At 38.5% G+C, this 2,248-nt stretch overlaps 1 protein-coding gene across 1 annotated transcript in view; it reads left to right on the forward strand.

The window, feature by feature from the left end:
* Positions 1 to 263: 263 nt before the first annotated feature.
* The window catches only part of LOC107746979 (prostaglandin F2 receptor negative regulator-like), a gene marked incomplete at its 5' end in the record, with an annotated part of 27,352 nt that continues 25,367 nt past the window's right edge, over positions 264 to 2,248 (forward strand). The window contains one exon of the mRNA XM_016561344.1: positions 264 to 686. Within this exon, the coding sequence (XP_016416830.1) occupies positions 264 to 686 (423 nt within the window). The remainder of the gene's footprint in view (positions 687 to 2,248) is intronic.

Below are 2,248 nucleotides of genomic sequence, written 5' to 3' on the forward strand. Positions count from 1 at the left end.
CTTAGATTTGTTTGGTGTATTTTGTCTTTTTTAACTTTTTGTGTTTTGTTAGGGCTTGCAACCACCCAGAACACCCTAGCAGCCCTATAGAAAAATCACAACACCTGTGGTAAATGTGCTAAAATAACATCCTAGAATGCACAGCATGCCTTAAAAAAGCAAAAATCTAGGTTTTATCCTTATTTAGTTTTTGTATTTATTCTGAAATAGATGTGCAAGACAAAAATTTTAGTTTAACTGACTATTTTCTCTTTCTCTCTCAGATCCAGACTACACTGTTGTTCTTAGCTCATCTGTGAACGCAAAGTTCTCTGGTGACCCGACGGAGTTGGAATGCAAAGTCACGAACATGTCGAACCTTCGTAGCGGACGGCTGGGAGTGTCGTGGCTGTACAGAGACATTCAGCCTGGTGACGTACCAGTATCTACTCACACCATTGTGTCACTGGATGAGAATGGGAACCTTGTGCCAGGCAAGACGTACAAGAGCCGTGTGGAGGCGGGGCTTATTACAGTGACTCGAATGGAACCTTACACGTTCAAGCTCCGCCTCTTTCGTACCACAGATGCTGACGCTGGTGAATACATGTGTGCCATAATGGCATGGGTACCATCTCAACATGGGAATTGGAAAAAGGTTGCTGAGTATGTGACCCCAGCACTTAAAGTCAGCTTTGCTAACAAGCGTAAGTGTGCATCCATTTAAATGGTTTTGTAATCTCTAAAGATATATTATATATTATATTATGAAATGACTTGACTTGACTATTCCATGGTCTGTCTGAATACTCGATTCTGATTGGCTGGCATGTATGCATTAAAACCATTTAATGCACAGGTAGTTCCAAGTCAGTTTAATCACCGTTCTATATTAATGTGCTGCTTTAATTGATGCACGCACACACTAGGGTGACCATACGTCCTCTTTTTAGGACCTAAAAAAAACGCATCCCTTCGGCCGGGATTTCTAAATTGCCCAAAATGTCCGGGATTCGGCTTTTGCTTTCTACAATCGCCATTCATTATGTGCGTTTTTGTATTAGAGCCCTGACGGTTTTCTTAATCCCACTCCCGCTGAATTTCTGACCATTATCGCCCGCTCCCGTGATTTTTGTGTTCAGTCCCGCCCACTCCCGCAAACATTCTAATATTGCTTATAATTTTCGCGCATCAGGGAGCCGCTATAGGTGGAGAATTTAAATCTCTTTTGAATAGGGCTGTCGCGATTCGTCGATTTTATTCGACTGTTCGTTTTTTTTTAAATCCTCGACTTCATTTTGCTCGCGTCGACTAACCTGCAAAATACCGGAAGTGGCGCATTTCACAGACGAGAATGTATATAATTAAGCATAATTTTGAATTCACAAACGCTACGATTTAATTAAATAATTATATGCGATGCAGTTCTAATACAGTATATGCGCTTTAATTATTTACATGCGTGTACACGCCTCACACAGCGGCTCCGTTCACAGTAGTTCCACAGGAACTGTTATCATTTACATGTGTGGAGCGTCTCAAACAAACATCTCTGCATGTTGTTGTGAGTTTGGGTTTATTATAACATTCATCTGGGAACGCAACGTGCGGGGTTTATTATAACGTTCATCTGGGAACGCAACATGCGCCATTTCATCAGATTTGTAAGGTAAATCATTTATAAATCTACGTAAACACAGGAGAATACATCGCGGTTTCAAAATAAAAGCTCAAACCCTCACTCGGAGTTTACACGTTTTGATGTCCACATATTCATTTAATTACAGTGGATAGCATTTCTGACCTAAAGAAATGGCCAAATAATAAAGATTAAGTGGACATTTGAATGAAATGGCGCTTGGTCAATATTAAACGAGGATTAGATCGCAGAGTAATGTGTAAAAACAATCGTCAGGCCGTTGGCGCCCCCTGCAGGCCTTTGTTGTAATGCGTAATGTACATTAGCTCTGTTTATAATACATTATGTATTTTAACAATTTTGTTCAATCAAACCTTATGATTTCTTGCTTTTGATACTTTATTGGAACTAATTATTATTGCCTCATTGCTATTATACATGTATTTTAAGTCATTTTAAAGGCTATTGTTCACTTACATCTATTTTTATTACCACAAAAAAAACAAAAAAAAATTTGTAGGGCACTATGAAATCCATTTTATTTCCAAATTCCATTTTCATTTTTCTATACTCTCTATACTCTGTTAAATAAAATTTTATTAATCAAAAAGCCTGTCTAATTAATTGAGT

Source organism: Sinocyclocheilus rhinocerous, unplaced genomic scaffold (genome assembly GCF_001515625.1).
Source record: "Sinocyclocheilus rhinocerous isolate Xijiao unplaced genomic scaffold, SAMN03320098_v1.1 scaffold1250, whole genome shotgun sequence".
Lineage (NCBI taxonomy): Eukaryota > Metazoa > Chordata > Actinopteri > Cypriniformes > Cyprinidae > Sinocyclocheilus > Sinocyclocheilus rhinocerous.